Source organism: Homarus americanus, unplaced genomic scaffold (genome assembly GCF_018991925.1).
Source record: "Homarus americanus isolate GMGI-L3 unplaced genomic scaffold, GMGI_Hamer_2.0 scaffold48220, whole genome shotgun sequence".
NCBI classification, from domain to species: Eukaryota; Metazoa; Arthropoda; class Malacostraca; order Decapoda; family Nephropidae; genus Homarus; species Homarus americanus.
This window is the reverse complement of record NW_024755060.1, coordinates 2498556-2511073: the sequence shown is the minus strand read 5'-3', so window position 1 is coordinate 2511073 and position 12518 is coordinate 2498556. Positions and strand designations below refer to the sequence as shown.

Here is a 12518-nt window from a genome sequence, read left to right as displayed (position 1 = left end):
TAGGCTAACGTGTCTGTGGGTCGTGGTGACCTTGTCAACATCCCACCCTCCACCACCACCACTCAATGCCTCTTTCATGCAGTTTTAATCATGGTACTGTCTTGGCACTGTAATAAATTGTCTTGGCACTGTCATAAATTGTCCTGGTACTGTCATAAACTGTCCTAAATTGTCCTGGTACTGTCCTAAATTGTCCTGGTACTGTCCTAAATTGTCCTGGTACTGTCTTAAACTGTCCTGACACTGTCTTCAATTGTCCTGGTGCTGTCTCGATACACTAGTTAAATCATTTCCGCCCACCTTCCTTTGTGCCATCACAACCTTACCCGTTCTTCATAACCTTTCACAATTAATAACCCTACCTATTCTTCACAACCTTTAACAAATAACAACCAGTTTTCTCTGGTATTATTTCATATTTATAAAATATAACTTTCTAAATTTGCAAAATATTTCCAAATTCATCAACCTTTTTTAAACCATTCAGTAAATAGTAATAATCTCTAGAAACTATAATAATTACTACCTCTTGTAATAGCAGGTAGACTCAGGTGTTGTAATAGCAGGTAGACTCAGGTGATGTAATTACTGTACCTGAGGCTATTACAGTCCCCATCACCTTTAAGGTATCAATAATAAATAGCTATGTAATTAAGGGCAGGTATGTCCTTCCTACTCCTACCTGACCACAAACACACTGGGGTCAACACACACGCAACTATCATCATTTTACAGTAGTTACATAATTAAGGACAGGTACTCAGGTAAGTTCCACTCCCATCACAAGACACCTGGATAACTACAGCAACATTGTATAATTATTTAGCTCCTGTGGTACAAAGCTATGACGAGTTATGTATGGTGTTTGCTACTCCTATTTATGCTAGGTTTGCTATTATTTATGCTAGGTTTGCTATTCCTATTTATGCTGCTCCTATTTTAGTCAAGGATAGACTAAGGGTGCAAATACCTCCAAATAAAAGGTGTAGAAAATAGTATGAAGGCGAGTTATCAAGGGCTATGTGTTGGGTAGCAGGATAGTGTAGTGCAGGATAGTTGTGTCAGGATAGTAGTGTAGTGGCAGGAGAGTTGAGACAGTATAGTAACAATAGTTTTAAGACAGGATAGTTTTGTGTCAGGATAGTATAGTGACAGGATAGTCTAGTAATAGGTATATACTGTAGTAAGAACAGGATATAGTCAAGGCTAAAAGTAGAAACACCTAGAGGTACTTTAAGTCAGCCTATACTTAAAGCTTTGTCTTCTAACCTTTTTTAAGCTTACTCTGGAGTATCGTTTCTCTTCTAACTTTCTTACTCTGGTGACTCTTTTCTTTCTTCTAACTTATCAACTTTAAGCTTAATCTGGAGTCTTTTCTAACTTTATCAAATTAAGCTTAATGTGTAGTCTCTTAATAATTCTTATGGCAGAACACTTGCCCATATCCCTGGTTCACATACACCTGTAAGAAATGTTTAATAATAATAATAATAATAATAATAATAATAATAATAATAATAATAGTAATAGTAATGATAGTAATAATAGTAATAAAATACCTTGTATGGAAATATTTTTTAATAGCCAAGTTTACAAATCACAGTGACAAAATAATATATATAGTCAGTAAGGCACATACAATAAAATATATCTTTTCTACAGAACTACTACAGAATGTGACCAATTTGCTAACAAACCTACAGTACAGACGCTCCAACGATCCCGTTAATGTACTACAGTATTCCAAACCATCGCTAATACAGTCATTCTTGTACAAAAATTTAACTACGTACTGTATTAGAAAGTATTACAAAATTCTAACTAACTAAAATAATAATTTGGTGTCCAGTGAAAAATGTTAAACCCAGGACACTATTTTCCGTTAATAACAATAATAATATAGTACTGAAATATTAACAAAAATAACAGTAGCAGTTGGGTGGGTCATACAAAGCTACTAGTATCAAGAGGTAGAAAAGACGCCTTCAAATAATGTCCACACACACCACAACTGCCCTTTAAAACACAACCCTTTTAATACAATCCTTTAGTTATGTTGTTGTGTTATGTTGTTATACTGTGTTATGTTGTGAGGTTACATTGTGTTGTTACGCTGTGTTGTGTGATGTTACATTATCTATACATTAAAGTGGAATGATTTAAGTATTTGTGATATATTTTAATCTATTCATTACCTCACAAAATAACCATCATCCATCGACCACACCTATTATAAGCATCAAGTCTCCGAGATCCACCCTAAACGAGTCTCCGAAATCCACCCTAAACGAGTCTCCAAGATCCACTAATAATTGTCGTGTTCCTATTTAAATAACTACCTGTACTGGACCAAGAGTCATGGCAATTATCACCAAGTTCTATTCACTGTACTGTATCCATTACCGAGTGGTCTGTTATACGAGTGGTCTGTTATAGACGGTTTACTCTAACTCCGATGCTGCCTTAATATATCTCTACCTATAATTTCTTATCCATTTTTCAGTTATATACATCCAGTCATTCATCTATACCGTGTCCGAATCTCAGAGTAAAAAAAAATGTGCCGTTTCCTTATATTTAAGCTTTGGTTTTAGTATTAATAGCTATGGCAGGGTTGGGGCCCATTAAAACTGAGGTCTATGAAGTTGGGGACCTATTAGAACTAAGGTCTTTTAAGATAGGGGCCTATTAGAACTAAGGTCTATTAAGTTAGGGGTCTATTAGATCACTTCTCAAATATAATCCAGGCACACTACATCAAGCACCAGGGCTCCCAACACACCAGGAGTTAAGGGTTACAAGGCAGGTACGATAAGCTCAAGGTAAAGGCGTGTTTAACTCCATCTATACTGCATACATAAATACTCCTCATGTTTGCTCTTATATCCAGTTGTTACCTTAGGCCTTTAGTGAGGACATACATACATACAGTCAATAACACCTGCAACATACTATCACATATTCAACATCACAGCAGCTGCTACAACACCAAGGCTCTGACACAAGATCACAGCCATTTCAATGTGATCGAACAACATCGTCACATAATCAACATCTGCAACCATTTGATCAACATGTACAAAATCATCACATAATACCTGCAACAATAAGCAACACCAACAAACGGCAACACGATCAACATGTCATCTTCAGAGCAATATTGCCATCGTTGACGACTTGTTCCTTGGTGAGAAATGTCCCCTGTTGGAGCATCTCTGCGTACTTGGCGGCAGCGGGGTCTTTACCAAGACTGGCCAGAGCCACCACTCGGTCGCCCCGGCAATAGTACGCTATGAAGGACAGGTTCTCCAGGTCTCCCCCGATGATGACGTCGTCGTACTCCCCGTGACCTGGAGGCAAGGAAGGTGGAGTACTCGAGTTAAAACAGTTTACGAGCATCTACAGATTAGCCTCGGCTCCCATGCTACAGTATTTCACCTAAAGATTAATAACTGTAATATTAACCAAACATAACTTAATCTATCATAAGCTAAGATAACCTAACATAATGCAACTTAAGCTAACATAACCTAACAAACTAAGGTAATATAACATAACCTAAGCTAACATTACCTCACAAACTAAGATAACCTACCATAAGCTAACATAACATAACATAACCTAACCCCCCCCCCAGGTACGATCAAGAGACAATAAAGGTAGATAAAACAATTAAAAACATCAATAACTAAAAAAAAAAAAAAAATCAGTACCTGTATAGCGGAGACTCTTGCCGAACAGCACCGTCCAGAAGAAAGGAACTGACTTAACTTCCGATTCCCGGTCGAGCATGTTGAGGGCAGCAGTGCGACCGTGGCCGAGCGCTACCTGCCAGTGTCCTATGGCCACGCTCGCCCCGTCCACGATAAACAGAGGGAAGGCAGCGATGTCTCCTCCGCAAAACACGTCGGGTACGCTGGTCTCGAGGAACTGAAATGTGAGGGAGTTGTTCAATATACAAGGAAGGGGTTTAATATACAAGGAAGGGGTTTAATATACAAGGAAGGGGTTTAATATACAAGGAAGGGGTTTAATATACAAGGAAGGGGTTTAATATACAAGGAAGGGGTTTAATATACAAGGAAGGGGTTTAATATACAAGTAAGGGGTTTAATATACAAGGAAGGGGTTTAATATACAAGGAAGGGGTTTAATATACAAGGAAGGGGTTTAATATACAAGGAAGGGGTTTAATTAATGAATAACCAGGAAAGGTATTAGCTAGGGTGTTTAATCTTCAGGTGAAACAAACTGGGGTGACTAAGCTACAGGCAATCCTATAATAATTCCAACCAAAAACATTACACATCCAAGAAACATTACATTACACATTCAAGAAAACATTACACATCCAAGAAACATTACACATCCAAGAAACATTACATTACACATCCAAGAAAACATTACATTACACATTCAAGTAAACATTTACCTCATTAACGGTCACATAGGCTGCCCCATTCAGAGATATGTCCGACGACTTCAAGAACTCCGTGTTAGGTACGACTCCCACACCTGTGACCACAACGTCGGCAGGTATGGTCTCTCCTGTATCGAGCACCACCTGTCGGGAACACACACACACACGTTAGCTACGACTCCCACACCTGTTACCCCTGAATCAGGTATCATTGAACACCTGTGGGTAATTAACACACCTGTGGACAATTAGATAGATATAGATATATTGTACATAGACAGAAAGATAAATACAGATAGACAGATGTGCATAAATAGGAAGGTTGACAGACAGACAGACAGTTAAATAGACAGATATACATAATAGGAAGGTAGACAGAGCACCACCATGACCCACCCCAGTCAGCCTCCCCTCCTCGCTGGTAAACTCCGTCACTTTGGCTCCGTTGATGAACTTCACTCCCTGCTCCTCGAACAGCGCCTGGATCCTCCCCCCAACTTCGAGGCCGAGACTTCTCTGAAACGGCACCGACGTGTACCCGATTATGGTGACCGATGCCGCACGCTCGTTGGTCGCTAAATATGCCGCTGCCTCCATGCCTGTGTGCCGAAACCATGAGATATATCGGTATTAAAGCGTAATTGACCCGACCTGACCTCATCTGACCTAACTTAACCCCCACAGGTAGCATTAGGGTGTTTAATCGTCGGATGAAATTAGTCGGGGTAGTTATTGGCTCGGGTAATTATATATATATCCTCTTTAATTACAAGGTAGTGTCATTAATGCCTCATAATTAAATATAACCCAGCTGCCTACTTTATATCACCTGTGTCGTACTTACCGATAAAAGATGTTCCGACGATGACTGCGTGTTTGCCAGACGCTGCGGCCGAGATAGCATTGGAGTCTTCAGGTGTACGGATGACATACACTTCAGGTAGATCATCTCCTGAAATGCCTAACCTGCGTGGCCTGAAAGCGAATAGATAGATAGATAGATAGATAAATAAATATATATATATAGATAGACAAACATAAATATTCATTATAATCTGACCAAACCACATTGAACATTACTTAACCTAACCTAACCAAACCATACCTAACTTAACCTAACCATGACACCACATTAAAAGACCATAACAGAAAATGGGTGAGCTCCAACATACACTTCCATAATGTGAATGTAATGTACAGTCCATCAAAGATTCAGACTAGTGAACCCGAATCATCTGGTGTCTATTGCTTTGGGTTCACGAGTCCGAATCCCTGGGTTCGTGAAACATCAAGAGAGGCGACAGGATTTTTAAACACGACTGTATCGTACAATCAAATACTGTAACCCAACGACACAAAATCCTGTAACGTCAAGCGAGTTATTTTTTTTCTACTAGCACAAACGTTCATCCTCAACTCACTTTCCTCCCGTGGCGATGAAGATCTTATCGTAGGGCAGCTCCTCCCCACTGCTGAGATGGACCATCTTCCCCTCAGTGTCTACTCTCTCAGCTGATATTCCCTGCAGTATCTCGATGTCGCAGCTCTGGAAAGTAACAGGAGGTTAAAGGTTGTTTACGAGACGCTCGAGTGTCTCCTAAGTCCCATATACGATAGATAATTTTGTCTAGCCTAACCTAATCTAACCTAACTAAACATAACATAGCCAATCCTTTACCTAACCTACTATAACATAAAAAACCCTAACCTATCCTAATTCAAACCAACCTTTCCCTCCCTCTACCCCAACATAAACAGCCATACTTACACACCCACCCACCACACACAAACTACAACACACACACACCACAACTCACTTGCCCATCACACACACACACACCCACCTCATAAAACTCGCTCGACCTGAGGGAGATTTTGTCAGGGGTCAGATCCATGGCCTTGGAGAGTTTGGGTCGGTCGTAGGGGAGGTGGTACTCTGGGGTGATCATGACCAGACGGCCGCTGTACCCCTCCTGCCTCAGCGTCTCAACGCATGATGCCCCTGCAGCTCCTACATAGAGATAGATATAGACAAGATAGATAGATAATTTATACAGTACTAAGATAAGATATTTACTAAACAATCAAACATGTTATTGCTATGGTTAAACTGTTCCTTACATAACAAAAGCTACAAATTTAACACATTCATGTCTTAAAAAAAATAACACTATTAAAATATAAATAAAAAATACTAATAATAGTCATAATAATAATGGCTGACATAAGACACCGACGACCTAACACAAAACGAACCTCCACCAATAACGACAAAGTTCGACGGGTTATCAGGGTCTCGTCTGGCGAGTGTCTTGACCCTCTTGTCGGCAGCCAGGAGAGTCTTGCTGGCCGTAATCTTGACCTCTCCGTCCACGACCTCAATCCCGTACTTTGGTATGCTGTCCAGGCCGGGGAAATCCTCTATGTCACCTGTAGGTTTGGGGGAAGTTCAGTTAAATTGATCAGTTTATTTTACCTGATGATTAGATACCCCAGTTTATTTTACCTGATGATTAAATACCCCAGTTTATTTTACCTGATGATTATTTAACAATACTAAAGCTGAAAAACATATTACAACATATTAAAGACTGTACTCAAAACCTCAAGGCATCAAGTGTACCTGTAGCCAAGCTGAAGCAAGCACCATGCCAGGGACACCTCACTCTGCCATTACACAGAACTCCCGTCTCCAGTGGGGCCCCGTAGTGCGAACACTTGCTACCCAGAGCTGACAGCTGCCCCTTGTGATGAACCACCAACACCTTCCCTCCTTCCACCTCAAATGTCTTCATCCTGTAACAATATTTTGATAATTACGAAAAGGATAATATTTCAGTCTGCAATTATAGGCCGTAAACATGAGTTATTATACATGATCCTGGTGGTATTATCTTACAGTCTACATAATCTATACATCCAAGTATGATTAAGGATTAATAGTATAACAGTACCAAGCTAAATATAAACCTATAAGGAACTATACGTGCAGTTGGGTAGGGCAGGGGGTGATGGGCAAGACCTGACAGAAATGTTACCAAACAAATCCTTTTTAAGTTTTTTATAATAGTTGTGTGTGTACAGTATATGTGTGTGTGTGTGTGTGTGTAGCTTGATGTGTTTCCTCATGCATATGTTGGCTGTAGTATCTGATAGTGTTGGTTTTGTCTACAGTAATTATATTTATATTTATCTGTGGGTCCAAGTGTAAATGTTGGAGTGTACAATGTTAATAGTAAATACTGTATCTGTTTATTTACAGTAATAGTACAGTACATATCTGTTTATTTGCCAAGAGTCACCCTTACCAATCCTGTAACGAGGTCACTGATCAAACTGGTGACAATTAGTACACAATAGCTGTTGACTTAGCTAAATCAGTCACTGCCCCTAAACCATCACCACCATGTACAGTATAAAGCCGTTCCCCTCACATTATTTCATTACTTTGATTAGGAGTTAAATTTGATAACTAACCTTAATTATGTTAACTTTTATGGTTAGGAGAATAATAATGACAATATATGAAGTACTGTATTAATAAACTTTCAAAATAATGACTTTAAACGATGTGAAATTGGTAGAGTCTTAACCCCTGGATAATCATGATATAGAATCCCTGCACACCACCACTATAGACATAACAGATGGTTGCAGTGTACATTATTAAATTAATCAGACTACTTCTTTACTATGCTTCTTGGGGTGAGTGTGCACAGACAGACATACAAAGGCACAGCACACAAGAACCAATAATACATCAGGTACAGGAATAATACAGCAGCTACAGGAATAATACATCAGGTACAGGATCTCACCCATCTTGAGGCAGGTCTTCCTCCTTGCAGATGACAGCCTCCATCATGTCACCTCCCACACTGCTCTTACGGCTCATCCTGCGCTCTGGTGGTGAGAACACTCACATTAGTCACTACTGTATACACACTACACTGTTGATAAACACGGTCAATAGTATTAAATATTAAGGTAGTACTGTACTGTTTATATTTTGGGCCGCCTGAAGATTTGATACCCCGGGTTATTTCACTCCTAGATTAAAATAACCTAATCTAACTTATATTAACCCATTTTTACTAATCCAAGTTATATTAACCTAGTTTTTCCTAAGTTAACCTAACCAATTTCTTAACCTAACCTAACCAAATTTTTCCTAACCTAACCTCCATATATAGTATTGGGGCGATTAATCATCAGGTGAAATAAGCTCAGATTGTGGGGGACTCATCTTCACGTGGTCCATACAGTCACTAACCTACAACAAATAAACAATACTTGCTGTAATGTATGAATCTAACACTAGAAATACAAAACATGTCCTGTATTTTCATCTATTTGCTGTACTTCATGTATCATCTACTTCTTGGCTGTATATTTCTTTTTAATACAATATTTTTCTCCCAAACCAGCTGGACAATAACTGCTCATCACACCAATATATAATACACAATTTATTTATAATTTTCAGTATAATAATAATAATGATTCTCTTTTGACTACTCTTGAGTAATTGCCAATAGCTGTGACATCAAGACCAATGCGTAGGTCTGGGGAAACCAGCTGCTGGGAACAAACTCCGGCCAATAGCCCCAGAAAACACGCCGATAAAGCCAACTGAAAATTATAATAATTTCCAGTACAAGTGCCTGTTTGATACTGCCTTAACCTATCCTAACCAAAACTTGCCTAACCAAACCTAACATTACCACACCTAATATAACCAAACCTAACAACCTAACCTTCCCTTCACTTTAAATTATTCTAAAACATTGGTTCTTTGGTTATAATATTGCAGCTGCCTCGTCAAAAAGTTACAAGACCATGATATTGCATTCTCAGAGGGGAGAATCATCATCATTCAGCATTTTGCATTACAATGGCAAGTTATTCGGTGAGAGAACCTAACCTAACCTGCCCTAACCTGACCTGTCCTAACCTAACCACCACAATACAGAAAGCAGTAAAGTACTGTAGTTTTATTTTCCATTCAAGGAGCTAAATTCCCAATGGCCACACATCAACGGTGAACCACTAAACTCTGTGGCCACAATATTACATCCTCGGAGACTGAGTTAGGTATGGTGGCCACAGTATTACAGCCTCGGAGACCGAGTTAGGCATGGTGGCCACAATATCACAGCCTCGGAGACTGAGTTAGGTATGGTGGCCACAATATTACAGCCTCGGAGACTGAGTTAGGTATGGTGGCCACAATATTACAGCCTCGGAGACTAAGTTAGGTAAGGTAGCCACAATATTACGGCCGGACAAGGCATGTCCAACAGCCTCGGCCACACACCCGAGACTGAGTTAGGTATGGTGGCCACAATATTACAGCCTCGAGACTGAGTAGGTATGGGGCCTATTACAGCCTCGAGACTGAGTTAGTATGGTGGCCACAATATTACAGCCTCGAGACGAGTTACCCAGCCTGAACGGGGGTTTCACCTCGAGCCAGAGTGGCCAGCCTCGAGACGCCACCAACAACACCAACCACCCACACCACCAACCCACCCAACAACACACACCCAACACCAACACCCGAGACGAGGCATGGTACAATACAGCCCGAGACTGAGGAGGACAATACAGCCTCGAACCAAGCCGAGACCGAGTTAGGCATGGTGGCCACAATATCACAGCCTCGGAGACTGAGTTAGGCATGGCGGCCACAACATTACAGCCTCGGAGACTAAGTTAGGTAAGGTAGCCACAATATTACGGCCACACAATCTCCACTTCTAAACACGAGACACAATGAGACAAAGAATTAGAAAACTATCAACTAAAAATAAATTAAAAACCAAAAAATAATACGAGGTTTAGAATTACCAGTCGACATAACCTGTACAGTATTACAATCTACTCTTAGCCGAGATACTCGATCATGCACACTGAATAAACTACACACTAACGTACTAATCCCTTGAGTATGGGGTCTCCTCTGTGATAAATAAAATCGTCTCGTTACCCAATAAAATATTAAGTGTCGTCCCCAAAGTGAAGGGGTTAGTGGAGGTAGTACATTAACCCCTTGTGTATGGGGTCCTCTCTCAGTAAGTTTTGGTCATAACTGTATTTAGATATGCAAACTAATGTAACCTAACCAAAATAACCAACCTAACCTACACAACCTAATTAACTTAACCTAACCAGCCTAGCCTAGCCTAGCCTAACCTAACCTAACCTAACCTAACCTAACCTAACCTATTCCTCGGATGACCAAAACTAAAATAAAATCCTCCATCTGAGCTGAATAAAATCGTCTAGCTTAACCCAAATAAAATAAGAAGTGTCGTCCCAGAAGCAAAAGAATTAACATAATGAAACAGCTAACATAACCCAATTAGTCTTTCTCTACACATATATAAAGCTAATAGAATAATAATTAATAAAACCCAGAAATACGATTAACCTGAAAAAGACTATTTGGTTTAATATTAAATTACATCTTATAATACTAAAATAAAGACCAGAATTAGTTTTAACGTATATAACACCATAGAAAATAATGAATAAACACGAAAAATGAAGACCAGGGGTAAAATTCCTTCACAAAAACGTAATAAAACAGAAGAATAACATCAAATAAGACTGAAATAAGCCTAAAATATGGCCAAAACACGAGGAAATTACAAACTAATCACCCGAGACAAAATTCCTTCCCAATAAACAGAAAAAAACCCGTAAAATAAAGACAATTTCCTATGATAAGACACAACAGATGGACTCTAGGAAGGTTTATAGAGGACATACTGTAGAATATAACCTGTTGCTGACCTTGCTGACCTTGCTGAACCTCTCCACCGTGATCAGAGTCTCCAGCACCACCACCGTTCCTACATGAAGCTGTCACTCCCATCCTCTCTGGCCAAAGACACTTGCTACTAACACCAAATGATAGTCTTCTTATTAGTATTCTCTGACTACTGATGTTATTCCACCGGTTGATAGTCCTTCCCTGAGCTGCTGCTGACACGCCCAACACCCTCAATGCCCGGGTGAAGAATGCCACAGCCATAATTACCTATGCATGGTGAAAGTTTCGATTTCTTTTTTTTTTTTACGGGCCATTGCGTCGTCTGGTGCTCCTGGTGATACAGTTCTCACACTAATATGAAAGGATTGTTAATTCTTCTGTGGGTAATTATTGAGCCAAATTATTCTACTCGTGTTATATATCATAGAACAGTTTATATTAATAATCTTTGCTTACATCCTGTTTTTCTTGGAGCTCTTCACTGTGTCATATGAAACAATAGTAACTATATATTCAGTTGTTTTTAATCACATTAAAATAAATCTGTCTGTTGACATTTGAGTTTACTGTAATTGAATGTAGTTAATTAAAACATGTTGTACACATTAATTAGTAGAATATCTACAGTATGTGCTAAGAAATAGAGTCTGTTCAGATTAATGTAATTCGGGTTAGTTTCCCGGGCCGGTGGAGGTTGTCTGGACACTCTCCCTAGCCCCCATTAGTCCCTGTTCACCCAGCAGTACAGTAGGTACCTGGTGTAAGTCGAAAGTTGCGAATTCGTATTCAGGGAGTTGTTGGAGCTTCCAATAACTTGATGACATAAACCACTGACTCTTCAGGCTTCAGGCCCTTAACTCATGAGACATAAAGGCAAGCATGACCTTATCATGCTTCCCTGTTGGGCACTAAAGCTTCTGAGCTTCACCTTACACGAGGATGTAGGGGAGAGCCCAATAAATAATAAACAAAAGTAATTAATGTAAATAATTAAAGTATTTCTACACCTTCAGCTGTGACAACGGTACAAGTGGCAGGTAGCACATGTTAAACGCCACACACTATATATGGCAGCACGTTATTTTTTTCTTATCCTCTTCACCACTGATCGACTCGTTAGCCGCTTGGGTGATCGGTCACGTCTCTGTTACGCACTGTTGGCAAGTACTGGGAATGCACCGGCTCCTGAATGTACCTGAACCTGCTCCATCAAGTCTTGTCTTGAAAGAGCTCACACTCGGTGCCGTCACAACACTCTCTGGTAGATTGTTCCAAGAGTTCACAACTCTCACTCCGAAAAAGTTTGCCCTCACAGTTTTC

At 39.8% G+C, this 12518-nt stretch overlaps 1 protein-coding gene across 4 annotated transcripts; it reads right to left on the bottom strand.

Moving 5' to 3' along the window:
• Positions 1 to 1563: 1563 nt before the first annotated feature.
• Positions 1564 to 11484, bottom strand: LOC121856333 (apoptosis-inducing factor 3-like). 4 transcript variants are annotated; one of them, XM_042351815.1, is made up of 11 exons: positions 11466 to 11484; positions 8239 to 8323; positions 7044 to 7216; positions 6677 to 6850; positions 6265 to 6431; positions 5842 to 5966; positions 5265 to 5395; positions 4817 to 5019; positions 4433 to 4564; positions 3714 to 3930; positions 1564 to 3350 (listed from the first exon to the last, which is right to left on the bottom strand). In XM_042351815.1, exons 2-11 carry the CDS (start codon positions 8313 to 8315, stop codon positions 3136 to 3138), a joined length of 1614 nt encoding a protein of 537 aa, XP_042207749.1. In that variant the 5' UTR covers positions 8316 to 8323; positions 11466 to 11484; the 3' UTR covers positions 1564 to 3135. The 4 variants fall into 4 exon arrangements, with proteins under 4 accessions (XP_042207749.1, XP_042207745.1, XP_042207746.1 ...); XM_042351811.1 differs by lacking the exon at positions 11466 to 11484 and adding an exon at positions 11195 to 11459; XM_042351812.1 differs by lacking the exon at positions 11466 to 11484 and adding an exon at positions 11219 to 11459.
• Positions 11485 to 12518: the final 1034 nt, after the last annotated feature.